This window comes from Neovison vison, chromosome 9 (assembly GCF_020171115.1).
Source record: "Neovison vison isolate M4711 chromosome 9, ASM_NN_V1, whole genome shotgun sequence".
Taxonomy (NCBI): domain Eukaryota; kingdom Metazoa; phylum Chordata; class Mammalia; order Carnivora; family Mustelidae; genus Neogale; species Neogale vison.
In genome coordinates, this window is record NC_058099.1 from 13,226,715 (window position 1) to 13,254,713 (window position 27,999).

At 36.9% G+C, this 27,999-nt stretch overlaps 2 protein-coding genes across 11 annotated transcripts in view; one reads left to right on the forward strand and one right to left on the reverse strand.

Moving 5' to 3' along the window:
• Positions 1 to 24,574, forward strand: RAB14 (RAB14, member RAS oncogene family). Its single transcript, XM_044265013.1, has 8 exons — positions 1 to 294; positions 9,641 to 9,699; positions 10,982 to 11,035; positions 12,272 to 12,449; positions 16,217 to 16,283; positions 20,803 to 20,890; positions 21,213 to 21,243; positions 22,253 to 24,574. The coding sequence occupies exons 2-8, from the start codon at positions 9,648 to 9,650 to the stop codon at positions 22,428 to 22,430; spliced, it is 648 nt and encodes a 215-aa protein (XP_044120948.1). The 5' UTR covers positions 1 to 294; positions 9,641 to 9,647; the 3' UTR covers positions 22,431 to 24,574.
• Positions 24,575 to 26,241: 1,667 nt separating this feature from the next.
• CNTRL (centriolin) overlaps positions 26,242 to 27,999 on the reverse strand; it is a 90,400-nt gene continuing 88,642 nt past the window's right edge. For 5 of the 10 annotated variants that reach the window (XM_044265010.1, XM_044265011.1, XM_044265002.1 and 2 more), the window contains 2 exons: positions 27,092 to 27,175; positions 26,242 to 26,661 (listed from right to left, as the gene is read on the reverse strand). In XM_044265010.1, the coding sequence (XP_044120945.1) occupies positions 27,119 to 27,175 (57 nt within the window). In that variant the 3' untranslated portion in view covers positions 26,242 to 26,661; positions 27,092 to 27,118. Of the gene's footprint in view, positions 26,686 to 27,091; positions 27,176 to 27,999 lie in introns of all 10 variants that reach the window. The other 5 variants (XM_044265004.1, XM_044265005.1, XM_044265008.1 and 2 more) reach the window with 5 other exon arrangements.

The following is a 27,999-nucleotide window of genomic DNA, read 5'->3' on the forward strand; positions in this document are numbered from 1 at the left end:
CTCCCCCCTCGCTTCTTTTGTGGTCCGGCCCATTGCGAGGGTGACAGGAAACCCTGTGCAGGGAGCGCCGCCATCTTGGACCTGCCCGAGGAAGATCCTGAGGGAGCCGCAGGAGCAGTCGCTGCTGCCACCGCTACTATCGCCAGTGCGTCTGCACCTCCTCCGCCAGTCCGCTACCTGCCGGGGCCTCGGCCGACCGCCCCCGCCCTTCTCCCGCTGCGCCTGCACTCCTCTTCGTCGTCCTGAAGCCCCCCTCCCGCCCGGAAAGCTGCCCAGCCACCAGCAACCCCCCAGGTAAGCCGGGCCCTCCGTAGTGTCCGTCCGGCCGAGATCTCCTCGTCCAGCTCTCCGGGGGCCGGCGTGCGGACGACGGCGAGCTGGGCGGCGGGCGGGTGGCGCCGCAGGGCAGGCCCTGCCAGGCCGCGGCGAGCCGCGGGTCGGCGGTGGGCGCCGCGGCGCCGGGCCTGAAGGGACTCCCGTGCGGGGGCGGGGGTGTCCCCGCGCTGCGTTCGCCCAGCGGAGAGCTCCGGGGCGTGCGGGGAAGGGTGTATTCTGCCTCGCCTTCCCCGCCTCCTCGGCCGGGCTGGGCTGACAGACACCTTCCGCAGGCCCCTCTCCTCCCTGCGGTTCTGGCGGCTGCAGACCACCCCCGCGGTATTTATCCACGCGAGGCACGGCGCCTCGCAGCCCACGAGCCCAGACGTGGCACTCCCCGTCCCGTAGGCCGCGTCTGCCCGGAGTACAAAAGGCAGCCCCTCGCTGCCTCGCCGGCATCTTGGAGGAGCTCCGGTGTCCTTGTCGCTGTGGGTAGACTGTGGACTTGGGCTGGCGAAAGGGTCCGTGCTGGCGAGGTTCTGCTTTGGGTGAGGCCCTGCGAGGCCTGTGACATCCTATAAGGCGTCGAGCATGGAGAAGCATGGAGAAGCAGTGAAAGAAGACGGAAAGTTTTTTGGCATTTCTAGAATTTAAGGAAAGAAGGCAGAGCAGGCGTTTGTTTTGATGGTTTGCGCCTTGCCGTGAGCCAGGCGCGGATTTGGCGGTCCTCACCGCCGTGCTTCCTGCTAAGCCTAGCCCTTGGTGATAAGTCAAGTCACCTGCACTTTACAAGTGAGGAAACTGAGGCTGGAAGTTGCGATGTGCCTGGCTAATGATGGTCCGGACACGCTGGCCTCTCCCACACTTGCCTCGTGTTTCTCTGCTGCACTCAAGTTAGGCCAGTGTCCCAGGCGTGACCACTTAAACTGTACTTACAGCTTAATTCCTCTTTCCCTGTGTTTCCGTGGGATGACAACTGACGACTCCTTTGTAACTCAAAGTCTGTAGTGTCAGCTGCTCCACTGCCGGTCCTCATTCTCCCAGCCCCAGAGGAGAGGTGGCAAGATTTTAATTTCCCATTGGACGAAGAAACTGGGGTTCCCAGAAGGCAAGTGCTTTTCTGGTGGTCCCACAAAAGCGTTAGAGCCCACTTGAACCCTTGCAAAGTTCACTGTCACGATTGTCTTTTCTTATATGTGGTAATTGAACACAGACTTGACCCTGCAGATATCTATCTCCCATTCCCTCTTCCCCCAGCACTTTCGGAAATTTGTCTTCAGAGTTCTGCTTGGGTCCTTTTATTTGTTCATGCCTTAAGTCATGTGTGGTTAAGAGTTCTGGAGGGTTCCTACTCCAATACTGCCACTTTCTAGTTGAATGACCTTAAAGCAAGTTACTTAGCCTCTCCGAGTCAGTGTCCTTATCTATACAGGGAATAATTGTACCTACATTTTAGAATTGTTTTGAGGATTAAATAGGATTAAAAAACCCTTAGCACGTTGCTTGGCATTTAGTTAAGTACCCCATTGTCTGTAACAGTGCCAGGCATGTAGTGAATGTTTAATTTTTGTTGAACAAAGAGGAGCATGGCTTCAGAGAGTTGGACAGTTAGACCTGGGCCTTAATCTTTTTTCCCTTGGTAGTGTATGACTGCGGAGATCTCAAGTCTCTGAGTTGGTTTTCTTACCTGTAAAATGAGTTTTTACTATTAAAGATTGTTTACAAAGTAGGTGGCATGTATTAGGCACTCAATAAATGTTAATTGTTGCAAAGATGGAAGACCCTTTTAGATTCTAATAACCTAAAAAATTCCTTGAAATTAAAGCTACGTTTTAAAAAGTTTTTGCTTTTTATATTTCATGTTAAATTTTATTGTGGCATACTTCAACTGTGCAACAGAGTTTGGAGTGTTTTAAAGCTAATCTTTATCAGCATTAAATATCTTTGCATAATCTTATTAAGATTTTGTACTGTTGGAGTAAACTTTTGATTAAGGCAAATATGTTAAAATAGGACTACTGAGAGATGTTTGTTTCTTTCTTTTAAAGCTTGAAACAGTTTTGTGTGGTTAAAAATAACAGACATGGTTGGAGACAGCAGGGTACAAATAGAGGTATCGAAGATAGGGTACTTTTTAAAACATTTTATGTTCTAGATAGTTTTAAACATACACAAAATAGAGTGGTAGAATGAGGCTTCATATACTCATCAGCCAGTATCAACAGTGATCAGTCTTGTTCATCGATATACACCTTAACCCTTTCCACCAAATTATTTTAAAGCAAATTTCAGACATGATACTTCATCAGGAAAATTTTTGATATTACTAACCTTTCAACTCTAGGAGTAAGTACAGGGTTGTGTTGTTTTGTTTTTTTCCTTTAAGTACTTTCATTCTGTGAACAGAGGTGAAGTATTGGAGTACTACTTTTTCATAGTACAACCATCATAACAGGGAAATTTTGTGTTTTTCTTAACATAGTAAGGAATCCAGTTCTTTTTCTTATGTTAATTTATGTAAAAGTGTGACATTGAATGTCTTGTCAAAAGTGAGTTTTTTAAAAGTAGGTGTCAGAAATGGATGGTTATTTTCAGAGGTTGAATTACTGTTGAGGAAATTGACCATTCATTTAGATTAGATTAGATTATTAGAATAATGAAAGTTTTGTGTCCACTTGACTGACAAATCAAGTAGCAATCCACGTTAGAGAGTTTGTAAGCAAATCTTTCTGTTTAAACTCTTTCTGAAGTTTCATGAAGACAGGAATAATGTGTTTTTTTATTATTATTTTTGATCATTACTATATTGTCAAAGCCTAACCCAAGAGTTTGCGCTTAGTAAAATGCTCAACAAATATTTTTGTATTGGAATCGCAAGAGCAGTCTATCTTGATTCTGGTGTTTATTACAAAATGTCTTACATGCAACAAAAACAAAAAACCAAGCTTACTAATTTTAACAATGAAGACCAGATTTTAAATCACCTGGAATATTTTGTGGGTTGTTTTTGTCTTGTGTTGTCTTGAATAAGTTATCTAAAAATTACATGGAAATGTCATATGTCTTAAGGAGAAGAATAAAATAGCTGTAAAACAGTTGTGAAAGGATTAGTCAGACATAGTGCATAAGTTAACACAGTAAAAAGCCAAGCTCTAAAAGAAAAGGAAAAAGTACTGTCAGTTATTGGAGTGGTTTCTTTTTTTGTTGTTGTTTTTTGGTTTTTTTTTTTTTGGAGGCTGATCATATGATTAACTTCATATGATGTTCCCTGTTACTGTAAATGTGGAAGTTATGTTGAAAGTATTATGAATGGGAGTTTTTTGATTTTTTTTTATTCTTTTTTTCTTTGAGATTTATTTATTGTAGAGAGTGTGCACAAATGCGAGATGGGGAAGGGCCAGCGGGGAGAATTCTCAAGCAGATTCCCTGTTGAGTGTGGAGCCCCACTCAGGGCTCGATCCCAAGACCCTAAGATAAGCTGAGCCAAAATCCAGAGTGGACTGCTTAATTGACTGGGCCCCCCCAGGCACTGCTTGTTTTTGTTTTTCTTAAATTTGTTTTGTATTAGAATTATATATAAAAATGCTTTAAAAATATTTAAGTTATTTTCTCTACTTTGACTACTTTAGAAAATTAGCAGTGAATATGGTATATGCTTATCCTGTTAGTGCAGTGTTATAAAGAAAGTTAATAATTGCTTCCTATCCTTTTTCTGCTCACAGTCCATGTATTCATTTTTCACAGTTTGGTGTGTCTCCTTCCATATTATCTATATACAAGATTGAGAGAGAGACTGGGTGTGTGTGTGTGTGTGTGTGTGTGTGTGTGTGTGTGTTTAAAAATGAGAGAAGCTATTGCATAAAATTCTGTCAACTTTTTTTTCACTTAAAATCATGGATATATTTTCAGGTTAATACATCTATATCTAAATGGTTTTAAACTAAATGCATATTATTTCATCATAATAATAACCACTCAGATGCCCCTGTTTCTTCAGTTTTTATGTGGACTTAGTGATAATAATTCTGCAGAGTTGTGAGAATTAAGTAAGAATTGTATGTAGGGAAAAGTAGTGCTGATCATTTCAGTTATTAGTATTGAAACCTCAATTTCTTCAGTCATTTCCCTGTTAGATTGTAGATTGTTTTCCAGTTTTTGTTTTTTTGTGGGTTTTTTGTTTTGTTTTGTTTTGTTTGTAAAAATGCTATATTAGATCCACTTGGACCTATAACATTATGGATTGAAGATTTTGGTCTTTGGGCTACTTTTTCATCAGCGGGTGATTTGGATTATCTTTAAGATTTTAAAATACATTGTTTACCTCCTAAAAATGTGGCAGTTCATAAGCAGATTGTATGAAAGTTCCTTAGCCTTCACCTCTGTCTGCACATTTCAAATCCAGTCATTTATATGTCTGTATCTGTTTAACTGTGTGGAGACCATGCAATTTTATTTTGGGGGCAACAGTGATTAGTATTTAATGTGCATTTAGTAACCATGTAGAGCTCTGTGTATGGGTCTGCAAATAGGTCCATCATTTTGTTCAGTGTAAAACACACTGCAGAGTTGAATGTAGTAGCACACCCCATTTTTAAATTTATTCCTAACCTCGATGGTGGTGTGTTTCTTGTGTTCAAGAGTTAATCTCGAAAAATCCTTTGTTAAGGCAATATTAGGCATAGTTAATATTTAAAGGGGCCACACAACAATCATCAGTGTTCAGTGTGCATTTAGTAATCATTTCTCTTGACAGCCAGGAAGTTTAAAGCTAAGTTTTACACATGCACATGTAAAACTATAATTGTAAGTATTTAGTGTAATTATTCTCCATTTTCCTTTGATTTTGATTTTTTGGTCCTATCGGTCCACGTGTGTGTGTGTGTCATTCTACATATATATGCCTTTAATAAGCTACCTTAGATAGAGAAAATCATGTTCTTTGGAATCGGACCTGGGTTCAAGTTCCAGCTCTGCCATTTACTATTTTGTAACACAGGCCAAATTAGTTAATTTCTCCAAACCTCAATTTCTTCAGGTTTTTGGGGGGCTTTTGAAAAGATTTATTTATTTATTTATTTATTCATTCATTCATTCATTCAAGAGAGAACGAGTGGGAGAACCAAGCTGAGGGAGTAGCAGAGGGAGGAGCAGGCTCTCCACTGAGCAGGGAGCCCAGTGTGGGGTTTGATCCCAGGACCCTAGGATCATGACCTGAGCTGAAAGCTAATGCTTAACCAACTGAACCACCCAGGTGCCCCTGTTTCTTCAGTTTTTTACATGGACTTAATGATAATAACTCTGCAGAGTTGTGAGAATTAAGTAAGAATTGTATGTAGGGAAAAGTAGTGCTGATCAGCTCATGGTTTACTCTCAACAAGTGTTACCTTCAAAAACTTTTTTGTAAGTAGATATAATTTGGATTAATGTAATTATTTATCCATATCTTTAAATCCTGATTACAATATATCACCTGAATATAATTTTTTAATACTACTTAGAGTATTAAATTAGAAAAAGGTGAGTGAACTGAAAAAGGTTTGTGTCCCTAAGTACCATGAAAGGATTTCATGATGCATCTTATAATTATGGGGGAGGCTGGATGGTATAGTGGATAAGAGGGATTCTCTGTAGTTACAACAGTCTTAGGTCCATTATAGACTTGACCACTTAGCTTTGTGACCTGGGCGTGGTTACTTACCTGTTAATCTTCATCTGTAAAATGAGGATTATACTCACTGTTTTATAAGGCTGTAGTAGTAAGAATTAATTGAAATTGCATGTGAAGTGATTATTAGTACATTGCCTGGAGTATATTAAGTGCCCAATAAATGGTAACTGTAACAATTGTTTGTTACTAGTTTACAGGTTGTTCATCTTGTATTTAACGAAGCTTACTGTCTGAAAGTGGTACTCATAAGGAAATCAGAGGTATTGAATCTTAGCTGCCTGTGAGTTTTATTCTCATGCTTTTGTAACACATGGAGAATACATTTTAATCACACCAGCAGTTGTGCACAAGTTACAGAATATTATTAAGGTTTTTTAATTAGTGGAGATGGTAGTGTTAGAATGGACTCATGTTTTCAGAGTGTTTGAACTATACCAATGGTTTTTGCCCCTGTTCCCCCCTTTTTGACTTTTGAGTAAAGCAGAAGCATCCTTAAGTAATAGTGGGCAAACTTTTTTCCCCTTCCAAAGCTAGTTAAAAAGTACATTCTTCACTTCAACAGTGGTGTGTTTCATTCATGTTCAAGAAATGATGTTGAGAAATTCTTTTTTAGAACAATATTAAGCCTAATTAATATTTAAAAGGGGCAACTTGAGGGACGCCTGTGTGGCTCAGTTGGTTAAGCAATGATCCTGGAATCCTAGGATTGAGTCCCGCATCAGGCTCCCTGCTCAATGGAGTCTGCTTCTCCCTCTAACTCTACCCCCTCTCATGCTCGCTCTCTCTCTCTCTCTCTCTCTCTCTCTCTCTCATTCTCTCTCTCAAATAAACAGAATCTTTAAAACAAAAATAAAATGGGCCACTTGAATATAGATTTACTGCAAATACCTAATTTTGAGTGAATGTAACCAATAAAGTCTGGGAGTATATTTAAACCTAGCTTGTATCTAAGCTTATAATAAGAGAGGGAGGGCCTGTTGTGTTAGTGGCTACAGTGCTGGACGCTTCTGCCTTCATTGTCTACTGAAATTAAGTTTGAGTAGCTTTCCTTTTTTTTTTTTTTTTTTAATTTAAAGATTGTATTTATTAGAGAGTGAGCAGGCACACGCGTGAGAACGGGGGAGGGGAGAGGGAGAAGCAGGTTCCCTGCTGAGCAAGGAGCCAGACCTGGGGCTCAGGGCTTGATCCCACAGACTCAGGGATCATGACCTGAGCGGAAGGCAAGATGCTTAACCAATTGAGCCACCTAGGCATCCCAGTAGCTTTTTTTTTTAAACTTTGCTTTTAGGGTTCATTTTTAAGAAACTTGAACCAGAAAATTGTGTGGTGAGGTGAAGACAGGGCACTGTTTTTATTCTGTGAAAGTGATCATTCTCTTTTATTTGGGAATAGTTTATGCTAATTAATGCTTGGTAATTAAAAAAATGTTTTAAAATTAGTCATCTTGTAAAAATTTAATGAATGCTGTGTCATAATTAGCAAGTACACAAATTAATACAACTGGAATTGGCTTTTAATTTCATGATTAGCCTTTAGAGCATTTCAGTGAGAAATTAGGGTTGTAGAGGCCTTGGTTTTTTTTTTTTTAAATATTATTATTTTTGAAGATTTTATTTTAGAGAGAAAGAGCAAGATAGAGTGAGCACGAGTAAGGGGGAGGCGCAGAGGGAGAGGGAGAAGCAGGCTCCCTACTGAGCAGAGAGCCTGAGGTGGTTTTCCATCCTAGGACCCTGGGATCAGGACCTGAGCCATTGCAGACATTTAACAACTAAGCCACCAGGTGCCCCGTGGTTTTGGTTTTAACAATAAAATGGAAGGAAGCAAAGTGTATATAGCTACAACTTTGAATAAGAAGAGACAGAGGAATGGGAAAGTCAGAAGGGGAAGAGCATGAAAGCAACAGTAATTTCAAGGTGACTAAACGATTACTTTTCCCCAAGTTTGAGTGGGAAAAGAGGAGCTTAAAAAAGGAGCTAAAAATTAATTACAGGGTTCTGGAAGAATGCAGGAAGAATGAAAAAAAAATATTTTCATTGTGAAAGATTATTCTTTTCCTTGTGTTTAGGATCTGGTTTAGAGATTTGGTGAATAATCTACACCAATTTTAGCCCCAGGACCAAGTTTATTCTTAATAAGCTTTGAGTCCCCAGTGTCTGCAAAAAGGGAAACAAGTTATTACGATGTTCAGAATCAGTTAACTAGAAAAACTCCCTTCCTGAACGAACTGGTTAAGGGAGTTTTCAGTGATGATAAAGACTGATTATCAAAGTGCTACAACATTTCAAGCTGAAATGGGTAGTAGGGCATCCACTTCGGTTAAATGTAATCCTTACATTTGTGTGAGGATCTTCTCACTTACATTAAGTGAGAAGGCTATATTGTGTGAACAACTTTCTTTTCCCTGATAACAATAATTCACTTATTTTAAATACATACTTTTTCTATAGGTTAAATTTTATTATATGGTAATTTTGTTAGTCTTAGAAAAAAAATTTCCACCATCGTTACCATATCTGGCTTGTATAATGTGACAATTGCCCATAACAGTAAAAATCATATTTTAAAAATTGGAAACCAATTTTTAAAAAAAAGGGGCCAAATCTTTGTGTGTGGGCATGTGCACATGCATAATTTTTATCTTTCCTTAAACCGAAAACTGGTTTGACTAGAATAAATGTTATTTGAAGTTACTACCATTATTACATTTTACCTCTTGTTTCTCTAGCACCTAGCACAGTGTCTGACACATTCATGGCATTCATTTGAATAAATTGGAGAGGTTTTTTTTTAAGTTGTTAAAAGTAGAGAGAAATAAGAATTATTTAGGTTAAGTATACCCGAGGACAAAGAATAGGCTGGGATCTTTCTAAATATTGTCTAATATATAAACTTGCAGATTTGACAACCATAAGTAGTATTTTATGCCATTATTTTAGCTTTTAGAGTAGTATATAGTAGGCATTTGATACATTGTTAATCTTCAGATCCTGTATTAGGTTGAACCTAATTGAAATCGCAAATAATTGACTTTATAAAAGTCAGTAGGAACAACAGTTTCATGTGGTTTTTTATCTAATTCTAACTGTAATTTGGTTTGGAAATAGTTGGACTGGTCTTTTTTTGGATGTTGTGCTAACCATGATTAAAAGTGGAGTAAAAAAGTTACTTTTTATAACTCTTAAGAGTTTTATGTGTTTGTAAGTTAGTGGTTACTTTTTAATAACATTCTCTTGTAAAATCAGAGTTCTGAACAAGTTGGCCATCAGTAATTTACTGGATCAGTTAACAGGAGTGGGGACTTCAAAGGAGGAAGACTTTATAATGATGTTTAACTCAAATTTATAAAGATTTCATTGTTTGAAATTTTCCCTAGTAACTTTTCTTACTGGATATTCCCTAAAGAGAAATAATGGAATTGTTCTGATATAATGGTTTCTTGGTATTTCTATGGATAATACACGAGAATGTTAATGTTCATCCAGGAGAATTTGTGCATTTTATCAGTTTGGAAAATGCAATTTTACTCTGACTTACTGTAATCAACATTTTGTTTATAATCAGTATGCTGTATTTTATGTATCTTTTAAAAACTGGCAGTGACCAACTGGAGAACTTGTGTATATCCTTCAGAAGTAACACAGTTTTCTTTGTTTTTAGTGCCACCATGGCAACTGCACCATACAACTACTCCTACATCTTTAAATATATTATTATTGGTAAGTTTATTTAATTTATGCTCGTGCTCTACAAAGAAAGTTAATATACAAAATATTTATATACTAATGTTTAACATACCACTCCAGAAGAGTGAGTGTTTTTTGTTGGTTTTTTTTTAACTGCAAAATTAAAGCTCCTTTATTTTTGTGGTAGCGATGTACTTTTTGTATTGTGGCTCTGGATACTTCTGTAGTGCACTGATGGGTACCTTTTGAAGTGATATTGATTGTTCTTGAGGGCTGCCTGAAAGCTTGTTAATCCTGGAAGTGGTACTGATTTCCTAGGAGCACGGATAACTTTTCAAAAATACCATGAAAGCCCTTGGAGCCACCTGGATTCCAAAAATTGATAGAGAATATTGAGTCAGAGTAGTTGTGCAATATACATAAAATATAATACTGGTGGTTTTTCTGCTAAGTTTCAAGATGTTGCTCAAATTAAAAGATAAGATTGTTTACCCAGGTGTAGTTGTAAGAGTTTGGTTGGAAGTACACATACTTTTCAGTTAATTCTTCATATTAGAACAGTTTGAAGTAATGGTGGGCTCAAAACTTCCTTCATGAAGGGTTAAATGCCTATGTAGAACAGTTAGAGATAACATTTGTTACGGATTTCATATAATGCACATGCTTATCTTTTGTGGAATTTTTTATTTTTTTAGATTTTATTTGACAGATAGAGATCGCAAGTAGGCAGAGAGAGAGAGAGGGAAGCAGGCTTCCTGCTGAGCAGAGAGCCTGATGCGGGGCTGATCCCAGGACCCTGAGATCATGACCTGAGGCAGAGGATTAACCCAATGTGCCACCCAGGCTATAAGAAATACAGGGAATATAAGAATATAAGAAGAGATAGATGGGATCTAGTCAATCAGACTTCCAAAACTTACTATTTTTGCTTGTTACCTGCTGCCCTGTTTGTTGTGTCCTTATGTCTTCTGCTTTTATGCACGGATTAAGGGGAAAAAACAATATAAAACTTTGAAACAGTTAAAAAAAAATGCTTCTCTTAACAACAGTTTCTTTGTTAAAAAACACTTCCCAGCTGATAGTTACTTGCTAACATAATTTATAATTTAATTCTGTCACTGCTGAAGATTGGGAATAATCAGTTTGTACATCACAGTGAAAAGTGACATGTAGGATTTTTCAAACTCATCTTTTCAAGTGTCCCAGAAATTTGTGATGTGATATAGTAGGGGTTATAGCAATCATTGCATATAATTATGAGTATAAAATTGAGAAATGTAATTGCCAATTGAAACTTTTCTTTCTTTTTAAACAGGAGATATGGGAGTAGGAAAATCTTGCTTACTTCATCAATTTACAGAAAAAAAATGTAAGTTCACAATAAGGTTAAGCAATAAATACATTTATACTCACTTTCCTACCTTTTAAAAAGTGTCATTTTCATTACACTCCATGCATTTGATAATAACTTTTCTGCATATATACATTTTGTCTTTAGGGAGGGAATTTTTTTTTAAATAGATGCATATAAAATGAAATACCCCTGCATGTATAGAGTGTTAATTTATATACCATATATAATTTGAGTTACTTGTTTAGATTTTTTTGGTGGTAGAAAATTTTTAAAAATTATAATGTCAAATTTAAATAATATTTTCTCTGACTCTCCATTTTGGAAATTTGCTGCATATATCATAAATAATAATAGATTGGAAATATTTAAATGAAATTCTTTTTATATCAAGACTGGTTGGTTAATATTTGAAGTATAACTCTGTCTTAGGGGAGGAGACCATGTTATTTTATGTAACTGATAGGCTAAATATAGTTGAAATTAATTTTATGGCTTTTTTTTTTCTTAATGTAAATTTTATGACATCTCCAACAGTCTGTGTATTCTTGTACCAGAGAATAATAGGTTTAGGTTTTCAATGGCCTAATTATAAGGAAGGGACTAATAAACTTGTCCTGTTGGATTGGAATTATGTAACTTGCCAATATGTAATTGTAAGTATATATTAAATGTGTTTGAGATACTGATAATATTTTTTGAGATACTGATAATATTTGAGATACTGATAATATTTTTCAGGAGAAAAATTTGACAGCTCCTAAAGTCTTAAAGCCATTGATTGTTTTGTTATATGTTAAATAGCATAATGTTGGTGTTACGAAGAACTTACTAAAAATCTTGAATTAGCAGATTCTTTTAGTCCAGGGATCAGTAAATAATAGCGTGTGGGTCAAATCCAGTTACTGCCTTTTTTTGTAAATAAAGTTTTATTACAATACAACCATGTTCATTTTACTTAGAGTCTTTGGCTGCTTTTGTGCTTCAGCAGCAGAGTTCAGTAGCTGTGGTTTTGGCTACAAAACTTAACTATCTATTATTTGGTCCTTTACAGAAGTGTGCTGACCCCTGTTCTAGTGCAGTCAGATTCGACTTCTGTGTTTTTGCTAATATTTTTTCAGTGCTAGCTTCGTCCACATACAGCCTACAAGCATTAATATGTTATTTAATAATCCAGTGGCTCTTCTCCCTGCTGGTCTTAATCTGAAGCTTTCTGGAAGTTAGAATATTATATTTCTTTTTTCTCTCTAACAGTTATGGCTGATTGTCCTCACACAATTGGTGTTGAATTTGGTACAAGAATAATTGAAGTTAGTGGCCAAAAAATCAAACTGCAGATTTGGGATACAGCAGGACAGGAGAGGTTTAGGGCTGTTACACGAAGCTACTACAGAGGAGCTGCGGGAGCACTTATGGTGTATGATATCACTAGGTAAGAGAGTAATACTTTTCCAAACTTCATACTTGAAAAAAATCTGCTTTAGGCACTGTGGTTTGGGGTGTGTGTGTGTGTGTGTGTGTTTATTGATTTAGACATTCTTAGTTTGTGATTGTGTGATTTTAAATGAGCTTATTTGGATCTTACGGTTATTTCTCTACACTGTTGTGTAAGACTTGATGTAACATGTTGATTTCCTTTTCTGAAAGTGAATATGACTGAAGAAAAGCTTTAGGAGATGCTGGTGGAGCTAATAGAAGAATACTATTCTGAAAAGCAGCATCAGTTCAATTATATGAGGTGAAATATTTTATACCAAACTTTGTTCTTTTCACTTCAGTAGAAAGCAAACAAGTCTTGAGGAGTTAACTCTATTCAGTCTCTGGTGTTAAAGTTGACACCTTTTCAAAATAAGGTCAGGGAAGGAATTAAGTAGTTTTGCTAATCCAACATGGTAGATTGTAAAAAGTTCTTATGCTTGCATCTGAAGGTGTTTGAGGTATTTGTTCATTTATTTAAATTCTTTTTTGTTCTAAAATGAATTAAAATGGTTTATAGTACTTCATGCAGCAGGATTAAATTTATTTCAGCTTGGCTATTTTTGGAAACTGAAAGCACTTGATAAAAAGTAAAAAAACTGGACCGTAAATATTTGGCTTCAGAAAACAGGGAAAATTGTGCCACTTCATTAAACTGTGCTAAGCTGGAAAATGAACTGGACCACCTTTCATATTAATGCAAAGTGCCAGCTTAAAGCAGTGTGCCTCTTGTCTTGCTTTTTTGGGTGAGGTAGGGATGGGTGAGTAGGACCAAAGGGACTTTCAAGCATATTTCCTTTTGAGAAATGGTTTATACTGTTTTCTCTTGAAGAGTCATGATACAGTGCACATTAACATATTAGCATCCTGAGAAATTCTGCATTAATGAAATTCTTTAACTTAGTTTAGTGTTTCTTAAGCTTATTTTATTAATACACTTTGGGAAATGTGGACTTAGAATGAAGACAGTGGCTGATTATAATTGTAGTGCTTGAAGTTCATTGAGTTCCAGAATTGGTTAATCTCACAGCAAAATAGCCTTAATGCTCTTCTGAATAGGCAGGCAACTGGTCACATGATTTCTTGTAAATAGTTTTGTGGGAAGATTATTAAAGACCTGGCCTTCTGTGCAGGACATCCTAATAAGGGATGCATTCCTGAAGACTTTGCATAATTAAAAACTCCATTGCTGATAAATTTAAATGTGGTGATGTGTCTTTAAGAGTGTATCAGTCTAAAGTGTTGTAGTTTGTTTTGCTTTGTGCAAGTGTGCTTGTGTCCCCCCCCCCCATGTTTACTGATAATACAGTTGACATATAAGATTGTGTAAGTTTAAAGTCCAGGGTGATGATTTGATACATGTGTATGGTTTGCTTTTAAACATAACTTTTTAAGTGTAGTAAATACTTCTGGTAAAAGTTGTGTCTCTCTGAATCTTCAACAGTACTTCTGGTGGGAGCACCCCAAATGTCCATTAACTAAGGGATAGATAAACAAATGGGTATATTCATACAGTGAAGTATAATTCGACCATTAAAAGGAAAGACTCTCTGATACATGCTATACGGTGGATAAATCTTAAAGACATTTTGCTAAGTGAAGGAAGCCACATGTTGTATGACTGCATTTATATGAAATAGCCAGAATAGGCCAATTCAGAGACAGAAAGTAGATTGCCATGGTGTGGAGATTGAGTGCTAATGGGTGCAGTGTTTCTTTTGGGGGTGATAAAAATGTTCTAGAATTAGATACGGGTGATCACTGCACAACTTTGGTATATATACCAAAAACCACTACATTGTATACTTTAAAAGGATGAGCTTTGTGGTAAATACATTATATCCCAATAAAATTTTATTGAAAAAAAAGTACTGCACACTTTAGACAGGTGCTTTATTAATATTTCATAGTGACCCTGATGTTGTATCCATAACATTGATTTTTTTTTTCTATTCTTCACATTTTAAAAACTTGAAAGTTCTACTATAATAATACCTTTATTCCTGGCATTAGCTGTAATTGTTACAGGATACTTCCTAAATTGACAACATAGCTTATCATGGCAGTTTGTTTGGCTCTGTCAGTTGTTTGATGAGTCATTTTACATGGCAAAGTTAGGGATATTTTTTACTTTTTTTTTTTTAAAGCACTCTTGCCACTAATTAATGAATATTGGCATGCTGCTGTAGTTAAATAGATTTGAAATTATGGTGAATTTTAAGTTAATAACAATTACCTAAGAAATTAGTAGCAGAGGTTATGGGCATATCTAAATAATAACAGATTATATGGTCTTGATACTTAAAAAGAATATATAGATTTTTCTGTTTACCAAAGTGGTGGCAGTTTGTAATTCATTCTTCCTGCCAGCTTTGACATTTTAAAATTTATCAAAATAAGTATTAATGTTTTGGGATTTGTACTACGTAAGTTTTTGTGCACAAAGTAGGATAAATCTGTTGTGTTAAAGCAAGGTTTGCCAGTAACTACAGATTTGGAACAGTAAAATGATAAGACTTGTGCTTTTAAAAAATATTTGACCATTAGAAGATTTTACTTAGAAAATTTTAAAACATTGGGAAAATGTTTTTATTTCACCCCCTTTTTTTTAAACAGGTAGTGATTTGTGTGTAACATAAGTTAACACAGTAAAAAGAATCTTACAACTTCTTTTTAGTCTCTACTGGGAAAGGATTAAATGTTTGGAAAATCCAACTTTATATGGGTACTGGCAGCTGGAGTTCATGGAATATATTCACAAGACTAAATTTGAAACACTTTGAGGACACTGTGTGCATAAAGAAAGAGTTCAAGGCCTGGCTCTGAAATGCATTTAAATCTTTGTGAGCTTCTGTTTTCTCACCTGTTAAATGAATAAGATGGATTAATGTTTTGTGATTGTATATAAATCAAACATTTTTAACTTTCAAAATTTTATTTGACCCCTTTGGTAAAGTCTGATATATGCTAATATTCTATGTACTGTATATAATATTACAAATTATTTGGATTTGCTTGTCCTCTTTGGGCCTATTTGGCTAGTGCAAATGAGCCTATGAGTTTCTAAACTCTTGCTTGGAGAAATAGGGCAGTCTGAATCTCAAAATGATTTAGGTACTAGTAAATAAGAATACAAAGTTAGAATAAACTTATTTTGTTATCTGGGGGCTTGGATTTTCAGTCAAATACATTAAGTGCCATTTTAAAGCTGGTTTTTATGTTGTCATAGTTAACTTTCTCTTGGAAGAAAGGTGAGTTTTATATCAGTGTGTAGTAGTATGAACATCTTGGTTTCTAATTGCGGACAGATGCAAATATGTTTGTCAGTGAACATATTCGCTAGACATTTTGATATTATTTCTCCCATTTTGTGATTGAAAATATGGATGATTTAAAAAAATCCTAGTTTTTACTTCACATTAGAAATTCTTAATTCAGAATTGTTTCCATTAATTTTCTGTGTTTTTCCTTGCCCACTGTTTATGAATGTGCCTTTAAATGTAAACAGTTTACTTCTGTATATAATTAGCAAAGTTGTTGGATACTGATTTATTTATTTAAAATAATAGATTTGGCTAGACTTCTGGAAAGTGTGGGTTTACATTCCACAGTCAGTTTTTGATGAAAGGGAATATTATAAATATTTATTTGAAATTCCTTTAAAAAAAAATTGAAATGACAATTGTATGTGGAAGTCACAAATGTAAACTTTAATTTTTGCAGAAGAAGTACATATAATCACTTAAGCAGCTGGTTGACAGATGCAAGGAATCTCACCAATCCAAATACTGTAAGTTGAATAACATCTGTTATATAGAAAATGTAAGATCTATGCTAACCCCAGAAGAAGAGTGGTTTGCTAGTAGGATTTTTGTATAGGAGTACCAAGAATGAGAGAGTATTCTTAAATTAATTGAGGAGAAGATAGCATTTTTTTTTTCAGTACTAATTACCCCAGGTTTTACATCTTACATGTGGTGTTTGTTCATGTTTGTGGTTAAAAAAAAAATGAAAGTTATGAATGGGGTGGTGTTCTCATGTCAGGTGAAGACAATGAAATCTGAAACAATCAGTTTAAAAGGGATCTGCATTTATTTCATTAAATGTTACCGTTGAAAGAAACTGGGCAAAGTATAAGTGGTCTCTGTTATTTCTTAACAACTGCTTGTGTATTTACAATTATCTTAGTAAAATTTCAGTTAAAAACAAAGAGTTCTGTATGCTTTAAAAAATTAGTTTAAAAATCTTTTTCTTTTTACAAAAACATCTCAACTATACTTTAATAAATTAAAAAAAATTAAAAGTAGCCATTATTGTGCTATGTTTTCAAATTGAAAATTTTAAAAATTTGTTTTTAAATGAAAATACAGATTAGTTTCTTCGCCAGACTGAGAAGATACTTATTGAGATTTTATTTATTTATTTTTTAAAGAGTTTATTTATTTGACAGAGATCACAACTAGGCTGAGAGAGAGAGGAAAGCAGGCTCCCTGCTGAGCAGAGAGCCTTATGTGGGGCTCAATCCCAAGACCCTGGGATTCATGACCTGAGCTTAACCCACTGAGCCACCCAGGTGCCCCAATTTATTGAGATCTTAAAGGCCAACCATCATGCTAGACTTTATAGTATTCAAAGATAAATGTGGTCCTTGGCCCACAAAATGTTACAGTCTAGTAATGGGATAGCTGTGTGCATACAAATAACTGCTGAAAAGCAGAGTGAGATACGAGGTAGAAATAGAGCAGCTGGTATGTGCATTGCTGGAAGTACCCAGGATAAGCAGTGCCGTCTGGAGAAACCAGCTTTACAGAGAAAGGTATGTTTGCATTGGGACTGTAGAGGTGAATAAGATTTTAATAAATGCTTAAGGGGGCATTCCAGGAACAAGCAAGGGAAGGTACTTAGGTGTGACTGAGCTTCTTCAGAGCAAGGCCTGTGTCTCACTTAGCTTTGTACTCCACCATCGAGCAGAGGTCTGATTCAATAAGTAGGTAACCAGTGGTAAGATTGGCTTTTATCAGGGAACAGCAATAAATTGTACTGAAAGTTAACATGATTTGCCTTTTTCTTTTTTTTTAAAGATTTATTTATTTTAGAGAGAGAGCCTGAGCAGGGATGGGGGAGAGGGATAGAGAATCCTTAAGCAAGCTTCCAGCTGAGTGTGGAGCCTGACTCCGGGGTCTCTATCCCATGACCCCAAGATCATGACCTGATCTGAAATCCAGATCCAGCTACTTAGCAGACTGAGCCAACCAGGTGCCCCAGAGTGGTTTGCCATTTATGCTAGGGACTGTGCCTGGAACTTTCATATCCATTATCCCTTTAAACCCACTGTAGGTATATGTACAGACCTATAGATGAACATTCATAGTAGCGTTATTTAGAATAGCCAAAAATTGGAAAAAACCTAGATGGTCATCAGGAGGTGAACTGTTAAAACAATCTGGTACGTTTGTACTGTAAGATACTCCTCAGCTACAAAAATTGGAAACAACCCAGATGGTCATTAGGAGGTGAATTGTTAAACAGTCAGTGGTACATTCATACTGTAAAATACTCCTCAGCTACACAAAGAAATGAACTATTGATACATACAGCAATTTAGATGGATGTCAGGGGCATTTCACTCATTACACATGAGTGAAAAAAATCTCAAAAAATTACGTACTGTATGATTCCATTTATGAAACATTCTCAAAAAGACAAAATTGTGGAAGAGAACAGATGTGTTGTTGCAGAGGTTAGCAAATGGGGGTGAAGGATATAAGTGCTGTGCATCGACTGTAAAGGGCACAGAGCAGTTCCTTTCTAGTGATGGAACAGTTCTGTATACTAATTGTGACATAAATCTATATCTGCAGTAAGTTTGCATAGAAACACACACACACATACACACACACACACGAGTGTGTACAACTGGTGAAATCTGACTAAGGACATAGATTGCACCATGTCAGTTTTCTGGTTTTGAGTCTCTAAGATGCTACTATTAAGGAAGCTTAGTGAAAGTTATATAGTAAAGCTCTATTCTGTAGATATTACAAAAAAAAATGTTAAGAAGCAAACAAAACTCATTGTAGAAAGGCCCTTAGAGGAGCATAATGACAAATTAGCCATGTCTTTCCTGCCTCATTTATGCCTCTTCAGATTTTACCAGATCTTCAAAAGAAACTGTTAGGGAGGAAGATCTTTACCCTTCAAGATTCTTCTGGCTTGTCTAAGAAATTAATTGACAGAGTTGTTACAAGTTTCTGGAGATTGAGTCCACCCCTCTTCCTCATACTGAGAGGGAAACACCCTTACAAATGGAGATTTTTCTTACAGATGTAAAGGTCTCTTAAAGGGTAACTTCTGGGTTTTCAGAGCTTTACTTGTGTCTGCTGTTTAAAAATAAGCCAGCTTTAAAAAAAAAAAAAAAAAAGCCAGCTTAAGATAAATATTCCAAAGAGGATATTTTGGGATGGCAAAATTTGCTCCCCTACAGAAGAAAATCTCTTAACGTCCAGCTCGAATGTTACGATTTCTGTAACATTGCCTTCAGTTTCTATGTAGAAATTACATACTTTCCCATTTTGCTGGTGGTGTATTTTGTACCTCTGTCTAGTTAAACTAGCATGCCACTTTTATGTCTCCTTTCAGGCTGACGGGAAGCACAGCTTGGAAGTTCTTAAGAAAATGGGAGAGAAGGCAGTGTTTCCATTCAGCAAATGTCTAAAAATTTTTAAAATTATCTTTTAAAAACTGCTTTATTGAGATAATTAACATCATTTACCCATTTAAAGTGTGCAGTTCAGTGTTTTTAAATTTATACTGGAAGTATAGTTGACATACAAAACATTTGTTTTGAGCACCTGCCATCTAATGGCCCTGGAGTAGGCCATTGTGATTTTACCAGCCTTGATTTAAAAAACAGAACTGATTCCCTTTTTCATGTGTTCTTATCCTTTAAAGGACTGGCAGACTTCATGTGAAAATGCCTTTCCCTCCTCATTGGGCCTTCGTCCTCACTGATTGAAGAATGCTCACGTTTGTTATACTGCTTAAGTGTTCTTATTCAAGGTTTACATTCAGATTACAATGGTTCTTCAGCTCATTGGACATCATTTTTAAGGAGTAGGAGAGTTAGGGGCTACAGTTTCACATGAGGAAAAGTTAATGGTAGAAATCACTTTTGGTTGAAACCATCCATTCCTACAGTATCAACATCTGGATTACCACATCTGTTGGGAAGGGAAAGGAGGGGGAATCACGAATTGGTATCAGATAAGCTTATATGTAGACAGAGACAGTTTATCCATAATGCCCTACCCGCAGTCCCCAGAAACCACCATAAAGATCAAAAAGCTCTATTTCCCTCAGGCTGCAAACTTTTTTCTTAGAACTTTGTAGAGCTGCCTTTAACTTTGGCCTAACTTCACTTATATAAATGATTCCACAGTAGGTATATGTATATGTGATATTTTGCCTTGGATTTGAACTTGTTTGCATGTGGGTCCCCCCACCCCCTCCTCCCACGACCACTGTTCCCCAAGGAACGCAGACCTTTGTTTTCAGTTGCTACAAACTTAGTCCTTCTCTAGGGCTAGTGTAAAGACAGTGTTTGAAGGTCATAGTTTGGGTTTTCTCCCTCGATTCTAATGTCCTTCTAAACCACTGACTCCCTTAGTGACCTTTGACAAGTCTCTTTGCCTAATTTGATCACTAATTTTCTTACCAGTAGCCTGAAGGAGTTGAACTAGTAGTTTAACTTTTTGAGGGTCCCAGAGACACTAAAAAATCAGATGAAAACCATGAGCCTTTTCTTCCAGCAAAATGTTCTTGTTTATAGCATTCTGTGCTTAATTTCAGTGTATTTACAGATTTCCTGGAGCTTGTGCATTGACCTTTTAGTAATCTTACTCAGATAAATCATAACCTTTGGCCTAGACCAGGTGTTTCTCATGGGCTGTATTGTTTTTGAATGGCTTGCAAGCTAAGAATGGGTTTTACATTTTTAAAAGGTTATTTAAAAGAAAAAGTTAAGAAGTATGTGCAAAGAAACCATTTGAGCTCCACAGACGTGAAATATATACTCTTTGCCCTATACAGAAAGTTTGTCAGCCCATGGCCTAGGTAATTGCTGACCTCCCTCCTAATTGTACTGACTTCGTGATTCTCCTTATCTATGTGCTGGATGATTGCTTGTGCTTGGTTTCCTTTTTAGGCCTATATGTTTTTTTCTATCAAAATTTTTGGATTTCAGAATTTTCATGGTTGATTTTAAATGTTTGCTTTTGTTTTAATATGTCTTTCTTTTGGTCACAAATTAGGTAATAATTCTCATAGGAAATAAAGCAGATTTGGAGGCACAAAGAGATGTTACATATGAAGAAGCCAAACAGTTTGCTGAAGAAAATGGTGGGTTTAAGACTTTTAATGGCTTTTTGGGGGTCATTCATGGGAGGGGTGGCATTTTGATACTGCGGACTATTTGACACTTTTCTTTTAATGCCAACTACTTAAATCTCAAGAATGAAGAAGTAAAATATGGGGGTAGTGCAAGTATTTAATGACAAATGTTAAGATTCCCCTCATCTCAAACCTAACATACTGCTTCATAAAATACTATGGTAGGAGTACTGATAGCTGATGGGAAACCCTAATTCAAATGTTATTGGAGAAAATGTTTTTTTGAGTTCATTTGAAATGTCTTAATTATAGTCTGAATTTTAATTTTTAGGCTTATTGTTCCTTGAAGCAAGTGCAAAAACGTAAGTATGACTAAAATTAATCACTTTCAGTTACATTCATTTACATTCAAACTTCTTAAGGTAGAACCATACATGTCGAAAATGTATAATGTATTTGCTTACATATAATAATATGTGTATGTGTGATGTTTATTGTGGGAAGACAGTTAAGCAGGCATCCCTTTGCTTCCTGTTTCACATTTCAAAGATAATAGTTTTTGCTTCTTTACCTAAAAGATTGTACTGTGATTATTCCCCTGGTAAACCAGGTTAATAAATGAAACTGTGTTAGCATTCCAGAAGTGCTTGACTTTCACAATGGAGGTTGAATTTGGCATCTTGGACTCAAGCTTGGGTATTCTGTGCATTTAGTACTTCCGATTACAAAGCATGGCTTAAGGAAACAATGTCTAAGAATAATCAGAAACATAATTGATGTTTTCTAATCGTTACTCCATGTCCATTATCGAATCCCAGGACTTAAGTCAGAGTTCTTCATTTATTAAGTCAGAAATTCCTTGCTGTGGTGAGAAGCTAGCCTCTTTTGGTTTAGCTTCATCCATGTTATTAGTACTAAGAGAACTGAAGTGAGACCATGGTCGAGCACAAGTATGTCACCAAATATGTCACCATCACAAAATTAAAAAATATAGTTGATGCTTAGCTAATCAGTCCATACAAATCCTGGAATCTCACTTGTTTGGAATACCTTCTTGCTATTACAAAAATGGCCTGTCTTCATTTTTCCTTATATATTAATATATGACATTTTAATGATTAGAACACATTCATTTATCCAAATAGGGTTTGTAGAAATAGCTGTTAGTATCTTGTTTATATGCTTTCCACAGAAAACATTTCCCCATGTTGTTCTCTTAGCTCAGTCTTTTGGTCATCTTTTATTAGATGACAGTGGCTAAGTTGAAGACATCATGGCAGTTGACTAAAGGTTAGCCAAAGGTCAGTGTATAATGCCTTATCTTTTGTAGAAAGCTGTGATTCTCCAATAAAGTTGTCAATTGCCTCTTAGGGGAGAGAATGTAGAAGATGCTTTCCTTGAGGCTGCCAAGAAAATCTATCAGAACATTCAGGATGGAAGCCTGGATCTGAATGCTGCCGAGTCTGGTGTACAGCACAAACCTTCAGCCCCACAGGGAGGCCGGCTAACCAGTGAACCCCAACCCCAGAGAGAAGGCTGTGGCTGCTAGTGACCTCTTTGCCGTAGCTCCCATTTGACCTTTCACCTCTGTCTGTTGGAAGCAGTACTTTTTACTGCCTCATTGTCTTCTGTACATCTTACTGGGTTTAATTAAAAAAAAAAGAAAAAAGAAAAAACAACTCTGTTGTAAAAACAGTTTAACACAATACTAAACTGCTAAAACAACTAGATGTAATCAGGTTATCAAAAGGCAAGTAGAGTAATAAATCTCTCCTGCATGGTAAATCTAGACTTTTTTTTCCCCCTTGATTGTCCTCGTGATAGATATGTCACCAGTACATGATTTAAACTGAGCACTGATGCTGGACTTAAATGATTTTTATCCTTCCTTTTTTTTTTTTTTTTTTTGGGGCAAGGCTTTGTCTTACTGTATGGTTTAATTTGAGGATATCTTAAGCCTTTCTCCCCATCTTTAACTGTTCAAGTATGTCTGTTGTAGCCATTAAGTTTATCGCTGTGAAATGACTTCTAATAGAGAATGGGTTCTATAACTGCTTTTGCTTTTGTTTTTGTTGGATAAATTTCCTGTTTCGTGGGTGCATTTTTCTCGTGGAGGTTTGCTTCTAGAAGTCTTAGCCTTGCACAGGGAAAATACCCATTTATCTTTTCTCTTGTGCTTAATTAATAGCTTTATCTTTTTTTTTTTATGCCATTTTATCCTTTTCTCTTTAGCAGAAAGTAAATATGTATAAAATTTGAAGGAACCGAACTAACAATACATTCTGTGTATATTATTTTAATGAAGAAAATAAATTGATTACTGGCATTGGAACAGTATAAAATACCAGTTTGTACAGTATGACCTATATGTGACCATGTTACTCCCTTCCATTTCACACAAGGAAATACACAACTGCAGTTCACAAGTAATACTGGCTCCACCCTCTGGTGCTGGCAGCGTTTGGGGACATTATGCTGGAAAGAGCTCCTGTAGCGTGAGAGGATTAACACTAGCAGATTCTGTTCCATCTTTGCACTGTGGCTTACCTGCTGATTTTCTTAACTGTTCTTGTGCAATCGACAATGTGCTAACCTGCTTTTCTCTTTGTAAACATTTTGCATTACAGGCTGCATTTCTTGCCTTACTGTATAGAAAAAGAAAAAAGGCTGGGTTTATTATTGCACATTTTAAGCTTTTATACCTTTATCTTGGAATGGTGAGATTGTGTACCGGACAGTCAGAACACAGGTCTGCTGTTAAGGGATTTTAAATTGTGCATTTTTAACACTACAGTGAAGTAATTTAGGATACCCCTTGTGTTCTTAGTATGAGGGGCTATTTTATGTCCTGTTGGCATAAGTTGTTTTGTAAAAGGGAAAGTGTTTCTAACGGTGTTTCAGTGTTTGTGCTGATACAAAGTAAGTTATTACTTTGCACTAGGTGGTTTGGCCACTGAAAGAATACTGTATTGCAAGGGAAACAATCTCTTTAGACAACAGACTTATGTTTTACCAAGTTCTTTACTTCTTTCCATTGATTTCTGATTCAGTTTATGGTCCAGATGGAGAATTGAAGCTATTTGAAGTAGGATAGGTAAACCTTACTATATTCTACAAAATCATTCAGCTCAACTGCTGTGTTTAAAATACACATTTTAAATCCCTCTTTACAGACACTAAAGTGAAAATAAAAAATACAGCTTTCTGGGTTGTAAACATGTGGTAGTACTGGAGTATTGTATAGTCAATGTTAAATAAAAGCCAAAACTGGAATGTGCAGAAAATAGGATTTGGTTAATTTGTGGACTCATCTTTATTTTTGTCTTTGTTTAACTTTTTAAAAAACAAGATTCCTGGAGTAGATTGGTACGTTCTGTTAAAGACTTACAGTGACCCATTTTGCTTACCCTGTTGCTTCACAAGGGACTTGCCCAGGGACCATGACCTGCTGGTGTGTGTATATATTTACAAAAAAACAAACCAACCACCCATTGGGATATAAGGTAGCAATCAAAACTAAAGACTGCGGCTTGTTTAGGTGCAATACCCTGATTCCCAAAGTTAGTTACAGTGGGTCTTAATTGTTTTTGTGACAGGATTTATTCAGACTGCTGTACTCTTCATTTGATGTAACAAAATGCTATTAATCTAAATATTTGTAAATAAAGTACCTGTATCTAGATTAAATTAAAATGGTTTGCATTATTTTCTGAACTACAATAGGATTTCATATTTTTTTCAGGCAAACAATTATTTGGCAGAAGTTGCCAGTTTTTATTGGAGAATTGTCCTTACTGTATGAAGAGAAGTCTACATATATAGCATATAACTCCACATGACTCAGTAATTGACTTAGTTTTGTCCTTGTATTTGGATCACCCTTGCAGTGTTTTCAGTCAACCTTTTTCAGTGTGAGATCAGCACACTTGGTGCCTGATAGTGTTCTCCCTTTACTGTTCTTGGGGCCAAATTCTGTTGTTTGCATGTGTAATCCCCTGTAATAAACTTGGGTGCTCAAAAATAGAAGAGCAAATTGTCCTATTGTAACATGCATGTGCCAGACACTGGGAAGTACACTTTGGAGAGAATGTGAAGTTCTTTTAATCGTTCATCAATGAGAGTTTACTACATGTGGGGTCACCTGCTTCTGTGGGTTGTTAACCTTGCACCTGTGTGGCGGCCCTCTTGATTAGTAAATTGGTGCTCAGACATTCCAGTGCAATGTTCAAGTGTTTCATGGATAATAAAATGTTCGATGCAGTAAACTTGATTAAAAAAATTTTTTTTTGGTGGTAATGTTCACATAATACTGGATATAGTAAAGTTTCTTTGGAAAGAGGTCTTTTGGAACCAGGTGTTTGGTTTCACATACTAATTACCTCCCCAATTCCAAACTATAGTTTTGAGAACTTTTTTGCTCACATGCCATTGTTTCAGGTGTGATCTTTCTATATAGATGTGTGGTTCAGGTCACTCCCCCTTACACAGAAGATCAAATGATTACCTTCCATTCCAGTCCACAGGGGAATAGGGTTCATGTGGCAGTTTAGAAAGAAGATATTTTACCCTCACTCAGCACATGGACAGAATGGGGAAAAGTGTCCCTGAGGGATTTCAGTAATTGTGCAGAGGCCTGACTTTTCAGCATTTTGCTAAGGCCTGTGAAAATGAAATAAGAGAATGTTAAATACAAAAGATACACACCAAATCCAATTTTTATTTGGAAGTAGATATTCTAGAACTTACTGTGTGTTAAATTTTATGCCACTTCCATTGCCTTTAGTGTAATTCTGTTTATCCCATATCTTAATTAATGGTCCAGGTCTGACCAAATTCTTGGGTATATAACCCTCCTTGGGGTAGAGAGGGATGATTGCACCAAACCATACTGTATGGTTATGGTTCATAAGCTGTCTGCGGGCCTAGAAAACAGGCCTTGGGAGTATTTTAAAACCTGTAACATGTAGTTTCATACTTCCCCTTACCCATAGAAGAAGTCTACTGCCACACAGTCTTTTGTGACAGTTGCTATTGTTTTTAGAGAAATAATGTATTTGTAGATCATGAAGCAGAGCCATTAATTACAGTAGTTCAAAGATTTAAAAGTCAAACACAATTTGAATTTACCACTGGGTCAGATTCTACTAATTTTCCATCAAAGAATATTTTGGTTGAGGAAAAGCACCTCAGGTATAGTAGTTTTATAAACGATGTTTCCATGTGGTGTATGTTCATTGACAGGTACAACAAACTTCAATCTCTGGGCCAAAGATGGAGAGCCATTTGGAAATTGCTGTTCTTTTGGAACGCAGGTAAATGTTTGATGGCTTTACTGTAGATCTATGAAATGAAAAGTCAGATGACAGACTATTTTATCTTTTATTTTCATATGAAAATAGATTTTAAACAAAATCCAAAAATAAAATTTGACACTATAAATGAAGGGCTTGAGTACATTCTTTTTCTTTGTAGCTATAGATTTAAACCAGTTTGTAGCCTCAAATTTACAATTATAATCACTGGTTTTATGGCAATACATTTCAAAGCTAAAAAAAACAAACCCCAGCCATCCAGGTTTAAACTGTATACAACTCTTCCCATATGTACATGTGATTTACAGAAACCCCAGCGTTCACAGCATGTGAGCTAAGCTACAGTGGAGGTGCAGTGTTGGAGTTCCCCGCATCTGGAGCAAAACCAAGTGGCCTTCCAGTTCATGGTGAGGTAGTAGAGAAGGGATTTCCTCTGAGATTTCCTCAGCCGGCTGAGCAGTTCTTTTCCTGCAGAAACAAAGAGGATGCCTTCTTGGAAGGCAAGTCTTCAATGAACAGAACTAAGTGACAGCTCATGACGGCTAACAGGTAAAATACGTATTTGAGTACCTCTTTGGAAAAATACTTGGAGATGAACCACTGTACAAAATTATTCAAGAGTAAAATTAAGGGGCGTCTGGGTGGCTCAGCCTTTAGCTCAGGTCATGATCCCAAGGTTCTGGGATTGAGCCCTGCATCAGGCTCTCTGCTCAGCAGGGAGCCTGCTGCCTACTCTCTCTTGTGCCTATCTCTCTGCTTACTTGTGACCTCTGTCAAATAAATAAAATCTTAAAAAAAAAAAAAAAGTAAAGTTAAAAATCTACTGGACTGTAAGATAAGCTAGAATTCAGGATGTTCCAACTGAAAGTGGTAGTTAAGAGAACTCTATAACATGTACCCTGCAATCAGGAAGCTGGGGATGGCATCAGTGTCGGTAACTGTCTAGTAATTGTGACGGACCTTGTAGAACTTGGAAGGAGCTCTGAAAAGAAGGGAGATGAAAACACAGCTCAGAAGCCAGCCCCTAACTCCAGCCTAGTTTAAGCTTTCATCTCTTAAACCTGGATTATGACCCCAGACTCCAAAAGAATTCTAGCAGACCTCCCCCTACCTGCTGCGTCTCTAACATCACCATTACTCTCACGCATCCGGAGCGCCTGAACTCTTCAGGCTGTCACCCCAAGCTGATAACTAAACCTGGCACCCAAATCCCCATGTACTCATCTTCCACGATTCTGGGCTGTCTCATCTCTAAACCCACCTTCTTTGCAATACTCAGTGCCTCCTGATACTCTTAAGACCTGCCCTGAGGTTCATGATAGTTCTGGCCTGTGCCTGATTTGGTCCCACCATAGAAGGTTTTAAGGCAATCACATTCAAATCTTGGTTCTGCTGCTGCTGAGCTGTGTGCCTACAAAAGAGGCAGCTCTTTCTCAACATTCCTTGTGGCTCAGCTATATGCTATCCTGCTCTGGGGTAGTGACAGATGAGCCCCGAAGTCCTGGTTTGATCTTCTGCAGTGACATTTTTCATTTTACACAATTTCTTCATCTAGTAAAAGCATACTTCCTACCTCCTAGGATACAAAGACTACATGAGATAATACATGTAAAGTGCTTATTAATACACACAGACACTCAAAAATGGTAGCTATTATCTATCTCTGGGTCACTACTGACTGATCCATGAGTCTATTTCATGTTCCTCCTAAACGTTAACCTTCTCAAGGTCTCACACAGAAAGGCTCTGTGAACTTTAGGGGTTGTAGACACCCTGTGCTAAGAGTTCAAACTTTTGCTGAGGAGG

Bases quoted from the DNA above. Each gene is read 5' to 3' on its own strand.
- RAB14 (XM_044265013.1), top strand. From the start codon at position 9,648: ATGGCAACTGCACCATACAACTACTCCTACATCTTTAAATATATTATT. The intron at 9,700-10,981 runs GTAAGTTTATTT...CTTTTTAAACAG, and splicing joins CTTTAAATATATTATTATTG to GAGATATGGGAGTAGGAAAA. The intron at 12,450-16,216 runs GTAAGAGAGTAA...TAATTTTTGCAG, and splicing joins ATGGTGTATGATATCACTAG to AAGAAGTACATATAATCACT.